Source organism: Genypterus blacodes, unplaced genomic scaffold, assembly GCF_046128005.1.
Source record: "Genypterus blacodes isolate CSIRO-AG114 ecotype Tasmania unplaced genomic scaffold, CSIRO-AGI_Gbla_v1 ptg000310l_1, whole genome shotgun sequence".
Lineage (NCBI taxonomy): Eukaryota > Metazoa > Chordata > Actinopteri > Ophidiiformes > Ophidiidae > Genypterus > Genypterus blacodes.
Window position 1 is genome coordinate 82501 of NW_027467099.1, and position 21105 is coordinate 103605.

The 21105-nt window shown below is 47.3% G+C and overlaps 3 protein-coding genes across 4 annotated transcripts in view; 2 read left to right on the forward strand and 1 right to left on the reverse strand.

Annotated features, from left to right (window-relative positions):
• LOC142988306 (IQ motif and SEC7 domain-containing protein 1-like) overlaps positions 1-6614 on the forward strand; it is a 17990-nt gene extending 11376 nt beyond the window's left edge. The window contains exons 13-17 of the mRNA XM_076137426.1: positions 192-291; positions 1623-1784; positions 2585-2800; positions 2944-2993; positions 3360-6614. Coding sequence (XP_075993541.1) covers positions 192-291; positions 1623-1784; positions 2585-2800; positions 2944-2993; positions 3360-4553 — 1722 coding nt within the window. The 3' untranslated portion in view covers positions 4554-6614. The remainder of the gene's footprint in view (positions 1-191; positions 292-1622; positions 1785-2584; positions 2801-2943; positions 2994-3359) is intronic.
• A 1010-nt stretch (positions 6615-7624) lies between these two features.
• Positions 7625-10712, forward strand: LOC142988299 (ER membrane protein complex subunit 3). Its single transcript, XM_076137418.1, has 9 exons — positions 7625-7703; positions 8191-8419; positions 8498-8555; positions 8648-8741; positions 8827-8931; positions 9038-9119; positions 9324-9403; positions 9707-9789; positions 10442-10712. The coding sequence occupies exons 2-9, from the start codon at positions 8265-8267 to the stop codon at positions 10556-10558; spliced, it is 774 nt and encodes a 257-aa protein (XP_075993533.1). The 5' UTR covers positions 7625-7703; positions 8191-8264; the 3' UTR covers positions 10559-10712.
• usp11 (ubiquitin specific peptidase 11) lies at positions 10713-21079 on the reverse strand. 2 transcript variants are annotated; one of them, XM_076137415.1, is made up of 21 exons: positions 20950-21079; positions 20610-20716; positions 20238-20368; positions 19953-20070; positions 19463-19608; positions 19314-19375; positions 18517-18616; positions 15995-16168; positions 15448-15606; positions 15146-15370; positions 14942-15025; positions 14759-14853; positions 14328-14501; positions 14063-14163; positions 13210-13692; positions 13019-13089; positions 12403-12515; positions 12084-12233; positions 11886-12001; positions 11598-11686; positions 10713-11478 (listed from the first exon to the last, which is right to left on the reverse strand). In XM_076137415.1, the coding sequence occupies exons 1-21, from the start codon at positions 21045-21047 to the stop codon at positions 11389-11391; spliced, it is 2886 nt and encodes a 961-aa protein (XP_075993530.1). In that variant the 5' UTR covers positions 21048-21079; the 3' UTR covers positions 10713-11388. The 2 variants fall into 2 exon arrangements, with proteins under 2 accessions (XP_075993530.1, XP_075993529.1); XM_076137414.1 differs by having other exon boundaries at positions 15442-15606.
• Between the last annotated feature and the right edge of the window lie 26 nt (positions 21080-21105).

Sequence of the window (21105 nt, forward strand, 5' to 3'; positions counted from 1 at the left end):
CTGATAACCTGGCTCGCTGGTCCAACCTAAAATCTGATTCATGAAACTGATGAGTTTGTTCTGATTCATTAATCTGATGTGTCTGTAACATCAGTAATGTCCCCGTCCCTGATGTTTTTTATTTCATTCTCCTTCTTCCTCTCTTCACTCCATGTCTCCTCTCTCTGTCTCATACTCCTTCGCTTCCTCAGGTTACCAAAATTTTCCAGAAGAAGAAAACATCAGTGACATACACTTTCAGACAATCCTTTCCCCTGGTGGACATGCAGGTCCACACCTTCCAGAATACCTGTAAGCCCCCCCCCCCCTCTCTCTCTCTCTCTCTCTCTCTTTCTCTCTCTCTCTCTTCGTCTGTCTTGCTCTTTTTGTCTCTTTCTCTCTCTCCCTCTGTCTGTCTGTCTGTCTGTCTGTCTGTCTGTCTGTCTCTCTCTCTCTCTCTCTCTCGCTATCTATCTATCTCTGTTTCTCTTTCTCTCCCTCTGTCTCTCTCTCGCTCATCCATCTGCTCCCTCCATCTGTCTCAGCCTCTATTTCATTTGTAAGCTTCTCTCTCTCACAGTTGGTCTTTTTTCTATTTATACCCCACAGTCAGCAGGTCCTCCACACACACACACACACACACAGACACACAGTAACACCGACAGACACACACACACACTAACACACGCGGACACACACACACACACACTTACATGGACACGCACACACACACACACATACACACACACCTGGTGTTTTGTGTTCGTGTGCACATTAATGAAGTAGTTTCTTGGTCTTTTACTTTGAAATGTCTCCTGTCCTGAGGTCATGCAGGCTGTGTCACATTTTAGACGGCTGACGTTTTAAATCAACATTATACTAAAAACGCGACTCGTCTCTCGTTTCCTCCTTCGTCTTTCCAGAACATTTTCTGCAGTGTGTGTGTATATTCATATTTTTATTTCTGACACAATAAAGACCATAAAGGAAGGATGTGTGTAAAACAGCATATACAGGAACATCATCAGGGTATCACAACATAAAAATGACACAAATGTCGTACAGAACATAAATAAAGTTTGAGTATATTTTATATTATATTTTGTATTTGAATCTATTGTCTATTGTTTTAAGTTATATGAGCTCAATATTTTTATTATTGGAAACAATCAGGTTGATTGTAAAATTCATTTTTTTAAGGAATCAGTGTGTACTTTTCAAAATAAAAGCTTTAACATCCCAATAGAAAGGGTGAGAGCAGAAGAGGAAACTTTGTATACTGTAATGATGAATAAATGGGAATTTAAGCTCCAAATCATCTTCTAGCTGAGATTTGATTAAACTAAATTTGGTCCACATACATGTGATTATATGAGAACATGTATGACGCTGGATAAGGGTTAAGCCTTTACTAGCTCTTAGTCTGCAACCTTCTGCCCTCTGCAGGACACAGCCCACAATGTCTTGAAAGGTCGCGATCGTCAAGGCTGCAGCCATGAAATGAGACACAGCCTGTATTTGGTACAGCAGCAGAGAGGTCACAGGTCATTCTGTGTGTGTGTGTGTGTGTGTGTGTGTATGTGTGTGTGTGTGTGTGTGTGTGTGTGCGCACGAGCGTGCGTGTGCGTGCGTGCTGTCCTCAGACTACCCTCACGGTATCAGACTGAGCTCAGCCAACCACGGAGCAGAGAGGAAGCAACTGATCGTCTTCACGGCGCCGAGTCAGCACGACCGAGCTCGATTTACCTCCGACCTCCGAGAGAGCATCGCTGAGGTCCAGGACGAAGATAAGTACAGGCTGGAGTGTAAGACTACTCGCGACTTACACTGTTAAAGCTCAGCTACACATAGAAGCAATCACACCCACACCCTGTTGGGTAGGACGGGGACATGGTCCTGGTGTTCTCATAAAGCCACGACACCTCCCCCCAACCATGGTTACCACAGCTGGGGAACTGTTGCTGTCAGCCACACTGAAGATGGCTCCTCCTTATAGAGTTGTTATAAAAATCTCAAGGAGCCGTGTTGACAGCAGATCTGACTGTGACACCTTCCCATCTACTTCTCCAACCATCCTGTCCTTCAGGACCTAACCCCTAACCACTCACCCCAAACTAACACTCACAGTGATGATCTGTGAGCTGTAGCAACAGAACTAGTCATAGAAGTAACAGTGGATATTGATAATTGATCCAAATGTGATTAATGAATGGGTCTAATTAATAAATGTTATTGATCAGTTTATCCTTGAGATACAACCTCATGTTTCTTTCACTCTATCTCTTTCTCATTCATCACATTCTCTATTTATTCTTATCCTCTTTCTTTTCACCCCCTGTATTGCTCCATTTTTCTGTCTCTTCATCATTATCCTCATTCTTCTGTCATCTTTCTATCTCTTCATCTCTTAGTCTTTCTCCCATCTCACCCTCTATCTCTTCATAATCTCTTACATTTCTATCTTGCATCCCTCTTTCTTCTCTTTTTTTTTCTTCATCCATCTTCCTTTATCACTCTTTCTGTTCATCTTTCTATCTTTCCGTCACTCTTTCACTTCATCCATGTACGTATCTCTCATCCCTCCGTCTTTCTATCCCTCGTTCAGCCGAGCTGGAGAAGCAGAAAGGGGGGATTCGTCCCGGGCTGTTGGTTGGAGGGAGAAGCGGAGGGGAGGTGCCGGTGGGCGGGGCCGGTGCTGCAGCGGTGAGCGAGGCGATGAACGGCACTGTGGGTAGGCGGAGCCTGGATGACTCGTTCACCTCGGTGGACGGACTGAAGCGCACAGCGCTGAGCTCGTCTCTCAGAGACCTGACAGACAGTGGTGAGCGGAGATGAAATTAACAAAATCCTATTGTTATTCAGTGATGTCACACTATTATTGGCTCTGAGTCCCTCTGCTGGACACTGCGGGAACTTCGTGTGTTTACTGTTGGTTAATGTTGCCTCACTCTGATTGGCTGACAGGAAAGCGAGGTCGCAGAAACAGTGTGGGCTCACTGGACAGTACCATCGAGGTAAGTGTTGTTTGTTAACATGATGTCTCACTGCACCTCACACAGGTGATCTCATCGTAAATTACATAATAAATGAATTATGAGCCTGTGACCCAGATGTCTGTAGCCAATAAGGACAAACACATCTCTTACAGGGAGTGAAGACAGCCCATGTTTACATAGTTTTTATACACCGCTTTATGGCCATAGAGATCAAGAAAGATGTGGGACATTTCTTTGGGTCACTTATCAATCGACCAATCACGTGCCAGAATACAGCTGCTGTCATGTGCCAAAGCAGTTTTGGATTTTTGGGTTTAAATTTAGTCAACGTGGCTTCATAAATGCAGATGGTCCATTAAATGAAGCTTTGTTCATCCCCCTTAGGGTTCAATCATCAGCAACCCTCGGCCTCACCAGCGCCCCCTGCCTGTCGCAGGTCCTACTTTCAGCACCGTCATGGCTCCTTCATCTCCGGCAGTTTATCGGCCGCACCGCCCTTCTCAGAGCCCCGGTACAGGGATGGGGGGTGGGCCGGGGCTCTGTCACAACCAGGAGGGGGTCGCTGCCCCCCCCTTCACCAGTGGGGGAGGGGTTGGGGGAGGAGGAGGGATGGCAGGTGGGGGGGGGCTATTGGGGAACTTTTTCGGCAGCCGCAGAGGCAAAGTTCCTGGCCCCTTGGCAATGACATCGCCTTTGACACAGGGCCCCCCCAGTCCCCTGATGATCTCATCACCCCCCCACTACCCTGCCCCTGCGCCACCCATGCCCCAGCCCTCATCTCCCTCACCATGCCTCTCACCCTCAGCCAACCTCAGCCTGTCCGACTCGGGAGGAAGTTCGGGCTTGGCCCCATCCAAGCTGCAAGCTTTGCACGCTCAGTATTGCCACAGCAACAGTGGAGGGGGCCAAGTAACTGGTCACCAGCAAACCCCGCCTCCTCCCTACCACCACCATCACCGTTACCACGTACAGAACATCCCACCCCACCACGGCCTCTCGCACAGGGTCTCTGTCCCACGGTGGCAGGGGCCGCCTGCCTGTGTTCCCTCCTATCCCCAGCAACATCAGAGGGTGCAGCATGGCTCCGCCCACCACACCCGATACACCACCACGCCCCCTCCACTGTCCCCTCACTCACCCATCACCCCCACCACTCCACACAGACCCTTCCGTTCGCAACCAATGGCAGGTGCCCGACCGGGCGCCACTGCCAAGCTCCCCTTGACCATCTCGCACTCTCAGCCCCACCCACACGCCTACACACATGCTCACAACCATGGTGTGCACACACACTCCCCACTAAGCCCCTCCCCCTCCGCCTCCCCCTCCACCCACTTCATCTTCAATATACCCCCACCCCAAACACCCTCTGCACGTCTGGTCACACAGACATGCCCACAGCCATACGTACCCCAGTTTACCCCCCTCTCCTCCATCCCTCCTCCTCCCCCGCACTCACCCTTACCTCCCCCATCAGCCTCTCCATTATCCCCACACCTGGTAGGAGGGGGAACAGGTTCAGGACAAGGGGGCATCTCCAAATCAAAGCCCGTCAACCGGATCAGCACGGTCGTGTGAGGAGGAGGGGAGGGATGGTCTGCCAGCCCCCCACAGCAAGCCACTGGGGGATGAGAGTGAGAAGGATGAGGAGGGGAGAAGGCCAGGCCCCGATGCAACAGCACACCCAGCTGGTGAAGAGGAGGAGCGTGGGAAACAGGAAGTTATTCAGTCTGTGTTATTTTCATGTCCACTTCCTGCGCAGCTAAACACAAACTGGCACATGGTCAGCGTGTCGTTTTAAACCCAACATGGAGGGCGGAGTCAAGTGATGAGCCATCAAAACTCAAATGGGAGGAGCTAAGCGTTCATGCCAGCAGGGGGTGCTGTGTTCTGCTCTGTGCATTTCAACATAAATCACCTGTATTTCTCTGAAAATGTGTCCATGCCTCCAAAGTCAATCAGCTGTGACATGATTTTCATTATATACTCATACATATATACAACAAACTTATTAAATCCACCGATAGCTTTAATGAAAATCTTGAATATTGTGCTTTCACAAATGATGAAGGTCAATCTGTTGATCATAAACCACAGCTGATCAGCTGTGACGATTGATTAATAATATATTCAGACAATGAATCATTGATGGTATGATTGTGGAATGTTGACTCAGGTCAGTCTGTATGTTCAATGCAGCTGTCGTTCCTTATTTCCTGTGCCCTCACTTCCTGTGTCCTCACGTCTTTTCCTTGTGTTGGGAAGTGTTTGTGACTAAGATCCAAGGAAAAGATGTGAGCGAGGAATCAATCGAGAGCTTCGGAACGCCACCTAAGTTGCCAGACGAGGAGATTATACTGAAGAGTTCCAAACAGGGTGCATTCTGGGATATGTAGTGTTTACATGGGTAAAGCAGAGGTAATGATGTCACTGCAGATGGGAGCAGGAAAAGTCTCTACATCCCGTGTACACTAGGGGACAGTATTATCAGCACATATGGACGTTTGTGTGGTCGTCAATATTGAAGTGGTAATCAATCTTCTTTACATGTTAAATGGTCAATTTTACGGAAACCTACCATATTTAAGAATTTACTGACTTGTGTGTGTCCCTGCTGCAGGAAGTCAAAGTGTAAACAGTTTGGACAGAAAACTCCCGTCGAGACAATACAAAAATGTATTCATTGTATTAATCAAATGTGAAGCTGAAAACACTCTTTTTTCTTCTCCGTCATCCAACAATGACTGAGAGAAACCAAACCAGGACCAGGACCTGGTGTGCATTGTTCATGTTAATCCTGTTTTTTTTTCAGTGTAATAGCTGGATGATGGGCAGGATGCCTGCACTGTCCTAAGGAACTATCTCACCAGCTGATCACTTGTTTCAGATGAGAAATAAACCTGTTAACTGCTTTCACATCACCACCTTTAAAACATTTATCAGCCTAAAGGGGGTTGGGCTGAGATTTAAACACCAGGGTTCCCCATAAACACTTTGAAGAAGCTTGGTGTGTTCCTGTCTCCATGGATATCAAGATCCTGGTGTTCCTCAGGGAACCACTGTGGGTCCTGTAATCTTTTTAACCTGAAGAACTCTCTGAGTGTTACGAGCATGCTTCTCATATACAAACAGTATTAATGTTTGACAAGCTTCTGCTAACATAAGAACATAACATAATGTACATCTGGACCATGTGGATGTTTTTATTTTGCTGTGAGTTTATGATGAATGTTTGTTCAACAACAGTACATCTGATATTTTTACAGTGTTTTGCACACACACACACACAGAAAGTTTTTTGTTTATATTCTAAATGTTAACGCATTGATCATAAATCAACTTGATTTTTTATTTGTACGATCAATTTCCATATTGATCTTGGTTCATTTCTATTCAAAATCAAGTAAGACAGAAATAAGATGATAAAACTGATGAAATGATAATAATGAGTATTTTATCATCTGACAGTTGAGTGAGCAGCTAAAAAGCTAATTTATGGTAAAAATACAAACAAATATTTATCATTTCTTTCATAAAGTACATGTGTGATCCTGTTTGATGTCATAATAAAACAGCTCAGAAGAATATAGTGTTAGTGCACACAGTGTGCATGCGTGCGTGCGTGCGTGCGTGCGTGCGTGCGTGCGTGCGTGCGTGCGTGCGTGCGTGCGTGCGTGCGTGTGATCTGTATTAATTGAGCTCAAACATGGAAATCATTGGAATGTTTACTGACTTAAATTATATTTTTGTGGTCTTGTCTGCATGAGCTGCTGATTCTACGATCAGTGAAAAGTGAATAATTAACATGAATGTACATAAACTCACAGATTTAGGAAACATATGTTTGCTGCTTTTACAGCAAGTAGTGAACAGATGTGATGTTTCAAAATAAAAGCACATCACATCTGCTTCACAGTTTGATGTGACTTCCTGTTTATAGAGCAAAGACAGACGGGAGAGACTTTGTAAAATTGTACCAGAACAGCGTTAAAGAGACAACATTATTTTAACACTTGTGTTATTTTTTGTGTGTATATAAAATATATGACATGTGCTTTTCTGAGATAACAGAGATATGACAAAGTGGAAATATTTATGGCTTTCAAAGATAAAAATCTGATCATGTTGTTGAAAAGATGGTTCCTGTTTATTTACAACACACACTCACTCACACACACAAACACACACACGCACGCACGCACGCACGCACGCACGCACGCACACAATCACTCACACACACACAAACACACGCTCACACTCACTCTCTCACACAGACAGTCACTCACTCACTCACTCTCTCTCTCTCACACACACACACACACTCACTCACACAAACACTCCCTCACTTTTTCTCAAACACACACACACACACTCACTCACTCACTCACTCCCACACACACTCACTCACTCTCTTACACACACACACTCTCTCTCTCTCTCACACACAGACACACACACACACACTCTCTCTCACACACACACTCCCTCACTCTCAACACACACACACACACACACATTTTTTTAACCATTACCGTTTTGATTAAATTTATTTTAATCATATTGGTTCGTATTGGTTTTAATATTTGTGTGGGATGATAACAAGTATAGGGTAAATTAATTGATTCTCTTTTAAATTGAGCTCAGTCACGTGTCCGGGCTCCCGGAAGTAAAAGCCTTTCTTCTTCGCTGATGTTTATGCTGCTGGCAGCGTGTGTTCTGTTACATGTGGTGAGTTTCGGTTTATTTCATACATGTTTGCGCGCAAGTATGTGCGCAAGTATGTGCGCATGTATGTGCGCATGTATGTGCGCATGTATGTGAGCTTTAAGGAGCGGAGTGAAGCGAGAGAATCGCCAACAGTTCAAAGATCAAACGGAAGCTAGCAGGCTAAGCTAGCCGGTTGTTAGTTGTGCAATTGGATTTAAGTTTGAAAATTGAAAAAGTATATTTGTTAAGTCTGAGGCGGTCAAGAAGAAGAGTTATATTCTGTTCATATTTATACATCAGCAAACATGGAAAGTGTAAAGTAAGAACCCTAATGTTTAAATGAATGTAGAGGAAGTTTAACATCTCAACTTAATAAACTTTGTCTTACTGAAGCTTTGATGAAGATGAGCTTCTGTCTTCACTAAGGTCCTCAGGAATGTGAGGCTTAGTCTGATTTGACCATGTCATGACTCTGTTGTTATGGTTACCCTGCTCCTTTGGAAAATAGTGTCACCTTTCCGGGAGGATCCCCTAGAATCACGTGCAGGTTAGGGGGCGGAGTCTCTCTGTTCGCTGGGCGCCATGGCGGGTCCTGAACTCTTATTGGACGCCAGTATCCGCGTGTGGGTGGTCCTGCCCATCGTCTTCATCACCTTCATGGTGGGAATGATTCGTCACTACGTGAGCCAGCTGCTGCACAGTGACAAGAAGGTGGAGGCGGAGCAAATCTCTGACAGGTGAGATTACCTGCCAGGCAGCGCCCCCTGCTGGACAGTGAGCTAGAAAGTGATGATGATGATGATGATTTTGTTCAGTCAGGTGCTTCTGCGCAGCCGCATCCTGCGAGAGAACGGGAAGTACCTCCCCCGACAGGTAGGGGCGCACATTTCCACGGCAACATGGCTGAGTTTGGTTACAGGTATGTGTTAGCAAATTAACCGTTTTTTTTTTGTTTGTTTGTTCAGTCGTTTGTCATGAGGAAGAACTACTTCAATAACACAGAGAGCGGATTCTTCAAAACGGTGAAGAGGAAGGTGGTCCCCAAAAACCCCATGACAGGTGTGTGTACCCGTGTGTGTACCCGTGTGTGTGTGTGTGTATCTGTCTGTACCTACAGTATACTGTGAGTGTGTATGTGTGACAGACTCCAGCATGCTGACAGACATGATGAAGGGTAATCTGACCAACGTGCTGCCGATGATTCTGATTGGCGGATGGATTAATTGGGCGTTTTCTGGCTTCGTCATCAGTGAGTGATTATGAAGCTGTTTGCTCACATCAGTGGTAAATGTTTGTATGTATTATTGTTTACAATGTAGTGCTTCATTATTGATTGTGTGTTTGTTGTTGTTTAGCTAAAGTTCCATTTCCTCTCACGCTGAGGTTTAAGCCCATGTTACAGAGAGGAATCGACCTGCTGTCACTGGACGCTTCCTGGTAACCACAACACAACAGGGGTCAGCTGGGGTTTGGGTCAAAGGTCACCAAGCTCCCTCTGATCACATTCAGGAGGCCAACAAAGTCTGTGATACCATGAGAGACAGACAGACTGAATGTCACCTGCTTTCTTCTTAAATTGTGATCATAATCCTAAGTGATAATTGGTGACGACCTTTGACTTGTGTGTGTGTGTGTTTGGAGGGTGAGCTCGGCGTCCTGGTACTTCCTCAACGTGTTTGGACTGAGGAGCATGTACAGCCTGATCCTGGGCCAAGACAATGGTCAGTCCCAGGTCTCATTTCTCTGCTGTCACTCTTTGTCTCATTTGTGGAGCCTTGGATCATTTGTTTCCCTCCGTTCATTGTTTTTCTTATTGGTATGTCTCATTTATTGCCTACGATATGGTGCAACAAATGGCAGAAGACAAATAAGACAAATTAAAAAGACATGAGACATACGATTGAAAAGGAGCAACACAGAAGACAAAGGTCAAAGGTCCCTGTCTCATTTGTTTGTTTCATGAATCGTACATGTGTTAGTAATATTAAATCACAAATTTGGTGTCGACTTTGATTTACTTGTAGCTGCTGACCAATCACGGATCATGCAGGAGCAGATGACAGGTGCTGCCATGGCGATGCCTCCTGACCCCAACAAGGCATTTAAGGTGAGACCCTGGAAAGTGTTCAGTGTTCCTGAGCTCGGCTGCACCTACACATTAGTTCAGAAGGGATTAGTCTACAGATTATTTTCAGGATTAATTAATTAATCTACAGATTTGTTTTTTATTACTCAGTAAATATAACAATTAATTTCCCCAAATTAAATATCCAAACCTTTAATATTTCAATGTTTTTCATCATGAAATCTTGAAAACAGACAAAGTAAGGAACTGCGTTATCCCACAGCAACTGATAGGGTTAAGTCTTCATTTAGAAGTGCTTATTCTATTCGAGTTAAAGTGATGGAGTGCAATCTGCATTTGGAAATCAACAAAAATAAACGAGACAATTTGATCAAGTCAGTTTCAGAGGGAACAAGTGTGAAACCTCAAGTTTAGCAGACCAACATTAAATCATCTTGCAGTAAAATAAGTTTACTTTGAGGAACACAAGAATCACTAAAACTTCCAATCTGAATCATATCTCAATAACACAAACACCCAAGCACACGCGCACACACACATTCTTTCTCTTCCTCATTGCGACGCACGTTAAGCAAATGGTCGTATTTCCGTTATCTTTGAGGTGGAAGCGTCGCCGCCGGCCCCTTTCCTCAGCGCCAAACACCCCTAAGTGATGTCTGTGTGCCTGTTTCAGAGCGAGTGGGAGGCCCTGGAGATCGTGGAACATAAGTGGGCTCTGGAGAACGTGGAGGAGGAGCTTATATCCAGTGACCTCAACTTTGGAAGCTTCTTCACATCCAGAACGTTCTAAACTCTGAGGCCAAAAGCTTCTATAAGAACATTTCAGGGTTCTCATCGTGCTTTTATCCAAGACGACTTTTTGTCTCTTCAAGTCCTTGAAGGTTTTTACAGAGTCGAATGTTTCAGCTGGACATCGGAGACTAAATTAAATCTTTTCTGTCAAATCTTTGTCACATAATCCTTTATTCATAACAATCATTAGTTGATATCAAAAGATTCAAAGATCAATAAAATATTTTCATCTGGTATTTGACAGCAAGACCAAAGAATCCAAGTTTCCCCTAAAGAGAAGTAAAGATACTTGCAGTGTAAAAATAGAGCTTCAATGAAAAAATACAATCTAAACACGACATTTACACATTTACTGTATAAATAAGGAAAATCAGACACTTCAAAAATAAAACCTGTGATTACCCATAACACCCTGCAGGCTGAGCCAGAACAGAACACGACTTCCAGCTGACCCCTAATGAACCTCATAGTTCAAAGATTACTTACTCTCACTTCCTGTGGACTTCACAGTAAAGGCTTTCTAACGTGTAAAGAGAACAGCAGATGATTGCAGTGCAGTGTGTGTATGACTGACGACCTGTTGTGGAAGTTTATTTAGACTTAACAGAGTCAATCCCGGATTGATCATACCTTAATTTCAATTTCTGATCAATTCTTTTATCAACATTCAAAGATGCTTTGATTTTAATTTTAGAAACTCATGAACTTCAATTGTGTTTGAAATGCAAAGTTGTTAAAAATAGAAACAAAACACTTTGTTCAGTCCGTTTCCATGGTGATGTGGGAAGACTCATCTGGCCGTCTTCTGTGTGACAGGATGTGAAGTCGTCAGCAGGCGGGGCTTGTGTCGGGGACGAGCACGCTTGGTTTCCTTATTTTGTCTTGTCGACGGTAAAACAGGACGTAGGCGGCGTTGGTCTACAGGGCAGAGAGACACACTGAAGCCTGTGTGTGTGTGTGTGTGTGTGTGTGTGTGTGTGTGTGTGTGTGTGTGTGTGTGTGTGTGTGTGTGTGTGTGTGTGTGTGTTTTCACTGACCATGATCTGCTCCTCTCTTGCATTTGTCACCTTACTGTCATCATAGTAATACCACAGACCGTCATCTTTATTCTGAGCATAGCTGGTGTCTACACACACACACACACACACACACACACACACACACACACACACACACACACACACACACACACACACACACACACACACACACACACACACACACACACACACACACACACACACACACACACACACACACAGAGAGAGAGAGAGTATTAGTCTATTAGACTGATGGTTAGGATGTAGTTGTAATGTCACACTCACAGTGTCCGTCCCTGAGTCCTCCATAGTGATTAGACACGGCGATGAGGTCATAGCGGCTCGGAGGCTCCTCATTGGTTGGATCTTTCTTCAGGAGGAAGTCTGAGAAGTCCAAACCGCTGCAACGACAATATCAAACACACGAAACAAACATACACACATGTCTCTCCCTGACTGAGTGTGTGTGTGTGTGTGTCTCACCGTAGGGGGAATTCCACGGTGGTGTCCAGTTTGTCTCTGGTGAACCTGCTGTAGGAGAACCTCTTCAGGTGAATGATGAGGACCTCAGGCAGAGACCAAAGGTCCAGCTTCTTGTTGGCCAACTGGTGCTTCTTACACACTGGACAATACCTACACACACACACACCTTTATCAAAGCGTCTCTGCCCGTCTTCAGTCGTCTCCTCAGACTCACCTGAGGACATCAGCTCCTCTCAGGTGAGTCTGAGGAGGACACATGTCAAAGACTCAATCATTCTGTCCGTCTGCGTGTCTCTGTCTGTCTGTCTGTCTATCTTACCAGGGGTTGTCCTCTTCCAGCGTCTCCTTGGTTGTGAAGGTCTTTATGCAGTCGTGCAGCCCGAGTGTGTCCTGCTCCTCACACACGTCCATGCTGGGATCTTTCACATATTTCTGGCAGGAACAGGAAGTTGAAGGGTGAGAGAAGCCAAGGACGTGAGGCGTCAGTCTGTCCTTGTCAAAGGTCACATTACTCAGCACCTTTCACCTTGAGAGGCTTGATTGAATCCACTTTGTGTATCGTAGCCTGGCATGACCTTTATTCATACACAACATCTCTCTAATAAAGAGACCCTTTAACAGGAAGTGACCTCAGGCTGAACCGAGCCACGGGACATTCATGTCAGGCTCAGCTCCGGGACATTATGACTCCCGAGTCTTATGAGTTGCCTCTCTACTGAGTCTGGAAGCTTTGGTTCGGCCTGCTGCCCTTCTGATGACCTCGTTTGTAAAGGTTTGAATTTATGCCAAGTGACTTCAAGTTAATCTTCATTTACACACAACTTTACAATCAAACCTTTACTACATTTACATTTCTACAGCTATGGCACACACACACACACACACACACACACACACAGGCACACAGACAGACAGAAAGGCACACAGACAGATACCTCTGCCTCCTGTTCATTGTAGAATCTCACTTTCATCTCAGGATCCCAGTCAATAGCAACATAAGACTGAGCTAGAGAGAGAGAGAGAGAGAGAGAGAGAGAGATTGATGTGTGTGAGTTTGTGTGTGTGTGTGTGTGTGTGTGTGTGTGTGTGTGTGTGTGTGTGTGTATACGTGTGTACATAGACTCACAGCTGTAGGTCCCAGTTGTCCCCCTCTCCCCCTTTTCTGTGGTCCCGTTGGCGTTCACCGCCTCGACAGAAAACAAACACCTCCTCCTTTTACGACACCACTTCCTCTTGGCTGGCTGCTGATTGGCCTCTGGGCCGGGAGGACACGCCCCTCCCCATTTGCCGTCTTCCTGTGTGATGTCACTGGGCGGCCAGAGGTCTGCTGCAGGTTCAGAGGTGCGGCCGGTGTCTGTGCCGTCATTAGCATTGTTAGCACTGATAGCAGTGTTGTCGGTGCTCCGGTCAGCGTCGCAGACGGAGGCGGAGTCAGTCAGGTTCAGAGACTTCTCATTGGTCGCCTCGTCGCTGGGTGCCAGTGAGGCCAATGTGTGGTTGAGATGAGGGCAGAGCTCGGTCACAGTGTGTCCGTCTGATTGGCTGGAGCCCAGTCTTTCACAGCTGCTTTCTGAGTGGGCGGAGCCAGCGCTGTCTCCACCCCCCTCATCTGGAAGAACAAAACAAAAACAACACAGGCTGTTTCTGATCAATCAATCACATCATCAAAGAGACAGACAGAGAGGGACAGAGACACAGAGAGACAGACAGACAGAGACACAGAGAGAGAGAGAGAGACAGACAGACAGACAGACAGACAGACAAGGAGAGAGAGACAGAGACACAGAGAGGGAGACAGACAGACAGACAGAGAGAGAGATGGACAGAGAGACACAGACAGACAGACATGTGGGGGCGTCTCCAGACCTTCGGGGGCCCTCAGGTCCATGAACCTAACATGTCTGTGTTCTTGACTGTGGGGTCTGCAGAGACATGAGGAGAAGATGGAGCCGTGGTGTGTAGAGTGTCGTCATGGTTACCATCACTGATGCCGTTGCTCTGACTCCTGTACTGCTCCTCTTCATCATCCTCCTCCTCCTCCTCCAGCTCCTCTGAAGGGTCAGGAGGCTGCACATAGCGCCTACACACACACACACACACACACACACACACACACACACACACACACACACACACACACACACACACACACACACACACACAGATTTGAGAAAGTCAATGTCTAAGAAAACTGAAATCTATTTGTGTGTGTGTGTGTGTGTGTGTGTGTGTGTGTGTTCTTACAGCAGTCTGTGTAAGATCAGCTGGTACAGTTGCTCTGAGCTGCAGTGTGTGGGGGGCAGGTTGAGGATCAGCGGGTGTCCAAACAGAGACGTCCTGTAGGAGGAGGCTGAGCTCAGCTCCCTCAGATACACGGCCAGGAGCACCGGCTCCCCCTGCTGGACACTCAGCTGGTACCTACACACACACACACACACACACACACACACACACACACACACACACACACACACACACACACACACACACACCTTCAAACATCTGTGTTTCCTGATGACGTTTCAGTGTCCTGTCTGCATGTCTTCAGTCTGTCATCAGACTGGTTTGACCCCTTGACCTCAGGGAGCCATGGAGGGGGAGGAGTCTAAATCACCCCCCCCCCCCACACACACACACACCATCATACAGTAAACAGAGAGTTTGTGTTGTCGTACACAAAGATGTCGTCTCTGTCCAGTATGCAGCTCAAAGCTTCATCAGCGCTGTAGATCTTATAGAACCGATGTTTAAACACGTCAGCAACCACCATCTGAAACACACACACACACACACACACAGTTAACCTTCTGACCTCCCATCAGTCATGTGTACACACACACACACACACACACACTGACCTGGACGGCCGGGATGTCGGTGTTCTCCGACAGAGCAGAACAAAGATCTGACACTTTTCCTGCTTTAGGAACCACAACACGATGCTACACACACACACACACACACACACACACACACACACACACACACACACACACACGTATCATCATTATTGTTATTTTGATACTTGCTCAACATCTGTAGCAACACAAAGGAAGGTGTACCTGGACAGGTTTGGCGTAGGGATCCAGAGACACGAAGAAGACCTCCATGACCCGGTTCTTGCTGACAGGAAGTGGAACACTCAGGTAGCAGAATGGGTCAAAGGTCACAGAAATGCTGTGGCACTCAGGACAGACCAGCGTGGACTTGAAGAGACCGTGAAACGTGTCGACGATCACCGAGTCGTTCCGTCTGCAGTGATTGTGCCACGCCTCCTCTGCCACTTCCTGTTAGAGATGAAGGAGACGTGAGACGGTCGGTACAGACGTCCCGAGCGTAAACGGGAAGCCCGGCTTGCGGTTACCCGGTCTGGACGTCCGTTGGCGTCCCTCACTTCGATGTACTCTTTGTGTTTGACCCGGTTCAGGTCCTCGTGCAGCCCGTCCAACAGGAAGGACAGAAGCTCCTGGCTGTCATGCTGCTGGTACCCCAGGAACTGAGACGCAAAGTGACCCACCTTTGTCTGGACACACACACACACACACACACACACACACACACACACACACACACACACACACACACACACACACACACACACACACACACACACACACACACACACACACACAAAATCATTTTTAAACCTTCTGTTTGAACATCAAAGGTTCAACATGTTTATATCACAAAGTGCTGGCGGGTCAAATCTACATGAAGACCATCAGCTGATTGAGGTTGTTGGTTTCCCGGTCGGACACAAACATTCATCTGAATCCAATTACATTAACCAAAGAAAATAAGTTTTGTTTCTTACAAATGGAAACCAAAGAAATCAAAGAAAGTGAAAATGAAATAGTTACCTGAGAGTCATTGTGAGACCCAATGTCTTCATTCAGAGGACAGACTCGTACCTTAAAGACTCGAGGGACCACAGACTGATGTCTTCCAGACCACATCTGTTTGAGGACGTCGGCGTACGCCTCGGCGATCTCGCCCTTCATTCCCAGAGGGTTGGAGAAGTTCAACTCCTCCATGTAGCAGCTCCGCAGGAAGTAATCCGTCAGAGGAGGAGTGTTACTGAGACACTGAGGGGACAGAGACACAGACATTGAGGACACTGAAGGGACGGGGACGGGACACTGGAAGACAGGAGAAGGTAAGGAAGACAAACACAACAAGGAAACAGAGACAATGACACTACAGAGAAAGAGACACTCTAGGGCCAGAGACACTGTAGGGACAGAGACACTAGGGACAGAGACACTAGGGAACAGAGACACTCTAGGGACAGAGACACTAGGGAACAGAGACACTCTAGGGACAGAGACACTGTAGGGACAAAGACACTCGGGACAGAGACACTAGGGAACAGAGACACTCTAGGGCCAGAGACACTCTAGGGCCAGAGACACTGTAGGGACAAAGACACTAGGGACAGAGACACTGTAGGGACAAAGACACTAGGGACAGAGACACTAGGGAACAGAGACACTCTAGGATCAGAGACACTCTAGGATCAGAGACACTCTAGGATCAGAGACACTCTAGGGACAGAGACACTCTAGGGCCAGAGACACTGTAGGGACAAAGACACTAGGGACAGAGACACTAGGGAAAGAGACACTCTAGGGACAGAGACACTGTAGGGCCAGAGACACTCTAGGGACAGAGACACTGTAGGGCCAGAGACACTCTAGGCCAGAGACACAGGCCAGAGACACTCTAGAGACAGAGACACTCTAGGAACAGAGACACTCTAGGGACAGAGACACTCTAGGGACAGAGACACTCTAGGGACAGAGACACTAGGAACAGAGACACTCTAGAGACAGAGACACTGTAGGGACAGAGACACTCTAGGGACAGAGACACTCTAGGGACAGAGACACTCTAGGGACAGAGACACCCTAGGGACAGAGACACTCTAGGGACAGAAGCACTGTAGGGACAGAGACACTCTATAATCAGGGACACTGTAGGGACAGAGACACTGTAGGGACAGAAACACTCCAGGGACAGAGACACTCTAGGGACAGAGACACTCTAGGGCCAGAGACACTGTAGGGACAAAGACACTAGGGACAGAGACACTAGGGACAGAGACACTGTAGGGCCAGAGACACTCTAGGGACAGAGACACTGTAGGGACAGAGACACTGTAGGGCCAGAGACACTCTAGGGACAGAGACACTGTAGGGCCAGAGACACTCTAGGCCAGAGACACAGGCCAGAGACACTCTAGAGACAGAGACACTGTAGGGACAGAAACACTCCAGGGACAGAGACACTCTAGGGACAGAGACACTCTAGGGCCAGAGACACTGTAGGGACAAAGACACTAGGGACAGAGACACTAGGGACAGAGACACTGTAGGGCCAGAGACACTCTAGGGACAGAGACACTGTAGGGACAGAGACACTGTAGGGCCAGAGACACTCTAGGGACAGAGACACTGTAGGGCCAGAGACACTCTAGGCCAGAGACACAGGCCAGAGACACTCTAGAGACAGAGACACTCTAGGAACAGAGACACTCTAGGGACAGAGACACTCTAGGATCAAAGACACTAGGAACAGAGACACTCTAGGGACAGAGACACTCTAGGGACGGAGACACTCTAGGGACAGAGACACCCTAGGGACAGAGACACTCTAGGGACAGAAGCACTGTAGGGACAGAGACACTCTATAATCAGGGACACTGTAGGGACAGAGACACTCTATAATCAGGGACACTGTAGGGACAGAGACACTCTATAATCAGGGACACTGTAGGGACAGAGACACTCTATAATCAGGGACACTGTAGGGACAGAGACACTGTAGGGACAGAGACACTCTATAATCAGGGACACTGTAGGGACAGAGACACTCTATAATCAGGGACACTGTAGGGACAGAGACACTGTAGGGACAGAGACACTCTAGGGCAGTGTTTTTCAACCGGTGTGCTGCGGTGAGAGATGGTCAGGTGTGCAGTGGGAAATTATCCAACTTCACTTAATTAGTCCGCGAGCCCCGCCCCCCCCACAACAACAGTGTTGCGTTCAATTGCAGCGCAAATTTCGACACGTGTGTGTGTGTCCGCCCCCCCCCCCCCCCCAACAAAACTTTGCGTGGTGCGCCTCAGGGTGTTTTGCATGTAAAAAGGTGCCTTGGCTCAAAAAAGGTTGAAACACACCGGGCTAGGGAAAGAGCCTTCATTCTTCTTCATGTTTGCTTTATTTGGTAAGTTTAGGGCCAAATAGTTTTTTTTCATGGCTACAGTTAGAATTGGATTCATTAGCAGCTTGGAGTCACGCACCATGTTGTGGAGTGTGTGTGTGTGTGTGTGTGTGTGTGTGTGTGTGTATGTGTGTGTGTGTGTGTGTGTGTGTGTGTGTGTGTGTGTGTGTGTGTGTGTGTGTGTGTGTGTGTGTGTGTGTGTGTGGACCTGCAGGGCAGAATTCATGAAGCAGGTGTTTCCCAGATTGGTGAGTCCACAAACTCCCGGATGTCCTCGGTACAGGTCCTGATCCTCCTCTGAGGTCCTCCTGAAAGATATCAGTCTGCATGTCACTTCTAGCATCTCTTCAACCCTGACCCCGACCCTGACCCTAGCTCCAACCATGATTCCCCCAATAACAGAAGATCTGTGATATCTGGACAAACTGTGATTTGAAATTTGAAGTCCCATTATGGTGCACGAGTCTCTGAGTCTCGGAGTCTCGGTGCACAGCAGGAAATGACTCTCACTCACTGGCAGCATAGTGAACGGCTCGTGTGTTTCAAGCTGAATATGGTAAAGTAACGGTTTGGGCCCACGTCCATACTTTGGTGATAACTCACAAACTGAAGATGCACAGATCACTGCGGCTACAAACTCAAGAGTAAAGCTTCATCTGGGGCGGTCTGATGGCTCACACTGAAGGGGAGGGGTTAACTGCTCACACTGAAGGGGAGGGGTTAACTGCTCACACTGAAGGGGAGGGGTTAACTGCTCACACTGAAGTCAAGGGGAGGGGTTAACTGCTCACACTGAAGGGGAGGGGTTAACTGCTCACACTGAAGGGGAGGGGTTAACTGCTCACACTGAAGGGGAGGGGTTAACTGCTCATACTGAAGTCAAGGGGAGGGGCTAACTGCTCACACTTTCAGTTTCACTTCTGAAGTTGAATGAGTGGGACAGCATGTGTGTGTGTGTGTGTGTGTGTGTGTGTGTGTGTGTGTGTGTGTGTGTGTGTGTCTTACGCGATTTGTGGTCTTGAGCTTGGCCAGGTACCATCAGCGTCCCTTGTCTCCATGATCACAGTCTGACACACACACACACGTAATTGAGTAAGACTTTTTACTGCTGATAGCAGTAAACACAGAAAACAGGAAGTAGTTTCAGAGCTAACCATGTGTGAGCTCAAGCAGGCCTCCAGCACGCTGACGTTCACGTTCCTGAGCCGCTCACAGCTGCTGTCCAAACTCTTCATCCACAGACGACTTTCTGAAGCTGGAGGCACCATGAACGCATCACACATCCACCTCTGAATGGACTCTACACACACACACACACACACACACACTATAACAATAATAACTGGACCTCACACACTGATGCAGATTCATCCATGCAGCTTTTAGGGGTTCAGGGTCCACAGCATTTCAACACGCCTCCCCATGTGACGTGTTGACATGTTGTATCCCCAGTCCTCACAGAGGAACACATGCAGAGATGACTGACTGATGTGATGTCATGCGTGTGCAGATTACGATCTTTCCTGAGTTACTGCCAATCGTAGGATAATCAGTTTAACATGCAAATGTGCTTAACACACACACACACACACACACACACACACACACACTCACACACACACTCACACACACACACACACTCACGTATGCTGTCTACACGGCTGAACTGTGCAGTGATGACCTTCTCCATGTTGCTATGGAGACAGAGGAAAATCTCAACGGGGTAAACTTCAACCTTCAGAGTGCTGGGAAGGTCCACCACCTAACAGACACACACACACACACACACACACACACACACACACACACACACACACACACACACACACACACACACACACACACACACACACACACACACACACACACACATTTGAACTGGAGGGTGGAGGCTGTTGGCCGTAGCGCCGGCGGCTGATGGTGCTTTACTTTGCGCTCCAGCGGCGGTTGTCCGTCCTCCAGGCCGTACCAGGACCACAGCTTGTGCCAGGCCTCTGCTGGAAGCAGAACAAAGTCCTCGTTCTCCACCAGGTGCTTCTTCAGGTGGTAGGAGTCCAGATCTGACAGCACAGCGCCCCCTGCCGGTCACTGACTTTCATAATGTTCACCACATTTGCAGCACAACAGACAGCTGAAGTGTGACATTCATCAGCAACTGGAGATTCACCTGAGCTCTAACGCAGCCTCTGACATCACTCACTTAGGGTTAAGTTACCTCAAACACACCTAGTTTCAGTGCTGCTGTGGATCAGAAGTGTGTCTGTGTGTGTGTGTGTGTGTGTGAATGTGTGTGTGTCTGACCCTCAAACAGTTTGCTGTTGTCAATGTGTCCAGGAGGAAACGAGTTTTGATCTCCTTTCTCCACAAACTCCTTCCACTGCTCAAACCAGCGACGCTCCAAGACATACCTGAATACACACACACACACACACACACACACACACAGATGAGGGTTTCCAAACTTTGAACTTTATGGTGCTAATGAAATGAAACCATCAGTGATTAACGGAAGTTGCTGTTTGAGGTTTTTCGTTGCCAGAGACAGACAGACAGACAGACAGACAGACAGAGACAGAGAGACATTAACAGTTTGTCTCTGTCCATGCCTGTTTCTCTTTCTCTTCCTGTCTGTCTCGCTCACCAGCTGTCTCCCGCTCGGAGCTGTCTGTCGCGCAGCAGAGTCTGAACTTCTCCCCGCTGGGTCTCCAAGCCCGGAGACTCTCGGCTGTTGGCCGTCATGCTGCGGTGCCTCCGTCATAAATTAGTGGGGAAGTCAGCGGAATAAACGTCTATCTAT

Excerpts from the sequence above, each read along its gene's own strand:
- LOC142988299 (XM_076137418.1), top strand. The coding sequence starts at position 8,265 with ATGGCGGGTCCTGAACTCTTATTGGACGCCAGTATCCGCGTGTGGGTG. Across the intron at positions 8,420-8,497 it reads GCGGAGCAAATCTCTGACAG|TCAGGTGCTTCTGCGCAGCC; the intron begins GTGAGATTACCT and ends GATTTTGTTCAG. Across the intron at positions 9,404-9,706 it reads GATCCTGGGCCAAGACAATG|CTGCTGACCAATCACGGATC; the intron begins GTCAGTCCCAGG and ends ATTTACTTGTAG.
- usp11 (XM_076137414.1), bottom strand. The coding sequence starts at position 21,047 with ATGACGGCCAACAGCCGAGAGTCTCCGGGCTTGGAGACCCAGCGGGGA. Across the intron at positions 20,369-20,609 it reads CAACAGCAAACTGTTTGAGG|ATCTGGACTCCTACCACCTG; the intron begins GTCAGACACACA and ends CTGTGCTGTCAG. Across the intron at positions 15,371-15,441 it reads GACGTCCAGACCGGGTAACC|GAAGTGGCAGAGGAGGCGTG; the intron begins GCAAGCCGGGCT and ends CATCTCTAACAG.